Below are 940 nucleotides of genomic sequence, written 5' to 3' on the forward strand. Positions count from 1 at the left end.
GTGGGGAAGGAGAGGTGAGGGGGGGAAACCGAGCAATGAAAATAAGTTGTAATTGATGTTTTCATAACAAGGAGAGTGAGTCCTCCTCCCGCTCCTGATACGCCAGACTTCAGGTGAATTTTCAGAAACTGTTGGTTTTAGTGAACACATCAGAAGCCAATAGCTGCTCGCTGGCCAATCAGATCTCACCGTTGTGCCTTTTGAGGCTATATTACATTGCTGTGCAGCCAGTCTTTCTTGCGCGTCTCCAGACTTCGTGTCCTTATATCACCATTTGTCCCTTTTCCCCAAAAATACAAAACCCCTGACACAGCGCCCAGCCCCTGATGTGTCACCGTTGTCGGGGATCTGACTGTGGGGGACATTGGAAGAAAAGAAGACCAGCGAGATAGCGAGAACGGCACAGAAGCCCCCGAGTGAACATGATGCTGACAAGAATTGTGTTAGTGGGACTGATCTGCTGTTCTCTCGTCTCGTCTGTGAAGGCTTGTGGGCCGGGCCGGGGTTATGGGAGAAGGAAGCATCCTAGAAAATTAACCCCACTGGCCTACAAACAATTCATTCCGAACGTGGCAGAAAAGACTCTGGGGGCAAGTGGCAGGTACGAGGGAAAGATTACCAGGAACTCGGAGAGATTTAAAGAACTGACTCCCAATTACAACCCAGACATTATTTTTAAGGACGAAGAGAACACGGGAGCGGACAGGCTGATGACACAGGTACGGGTCAAATCTTCAGTTGTATTTTCCCCATTCCCCTTCAGTTTAGGTGGACTAGGGTCGCTGCCGGTGACTGATCAAACCAACATGTCGAAGGTGGGTAATATCTGTTGGAGGAAAGTTTGGGGATTCTGGTGAATCTTCATTTTCTCTACCCTTTTCTGAGCCTTTCTTTTTCTTCTGCTTGTTAGGGGTGTGTGCAACGCTTCTTGCGACTCGCT

General features: G+C 48.8%; 1 protein-coding gene across 1 annotated transcript in view; it reads left to right on the top strand.

Annotated features, from left to right (window-relative positions):
• The first annotated feature begins 211 nt into the window (after positions 1 to 211).
• Positions 212 to 940, top strand: part of shha (sonic hedgehog signaling molecule a) — a 17,761-nt gene continuing 17,032 nt past the window's right edge. The window contains exon 1 of the mRNA XM_073054885.1: positions 212 to 719. Coding sequence (XP_072910986.1) covers positions 423 to 719 — 297 coding nt within the window. The 5' untranslated portion in view covers positions 212 to 422. The remainder of the gene's footprint in view (positions 720 to 940) is intronic.

This window comes from Hemitrygon akajei, chromosome 8 (assembly GCF_048418815.1).
Source record: "Hemitrygon akajei chromosome 8, sHemAka1.3, whole genome shotgun sequence".
Lineage (NCBI taxonomy): Eukaryota > Metazoa > Chordata > Chondrichthyes > Myliobatiformes > Dasyatidae > Hemitrygon > Hemitrygon akajei.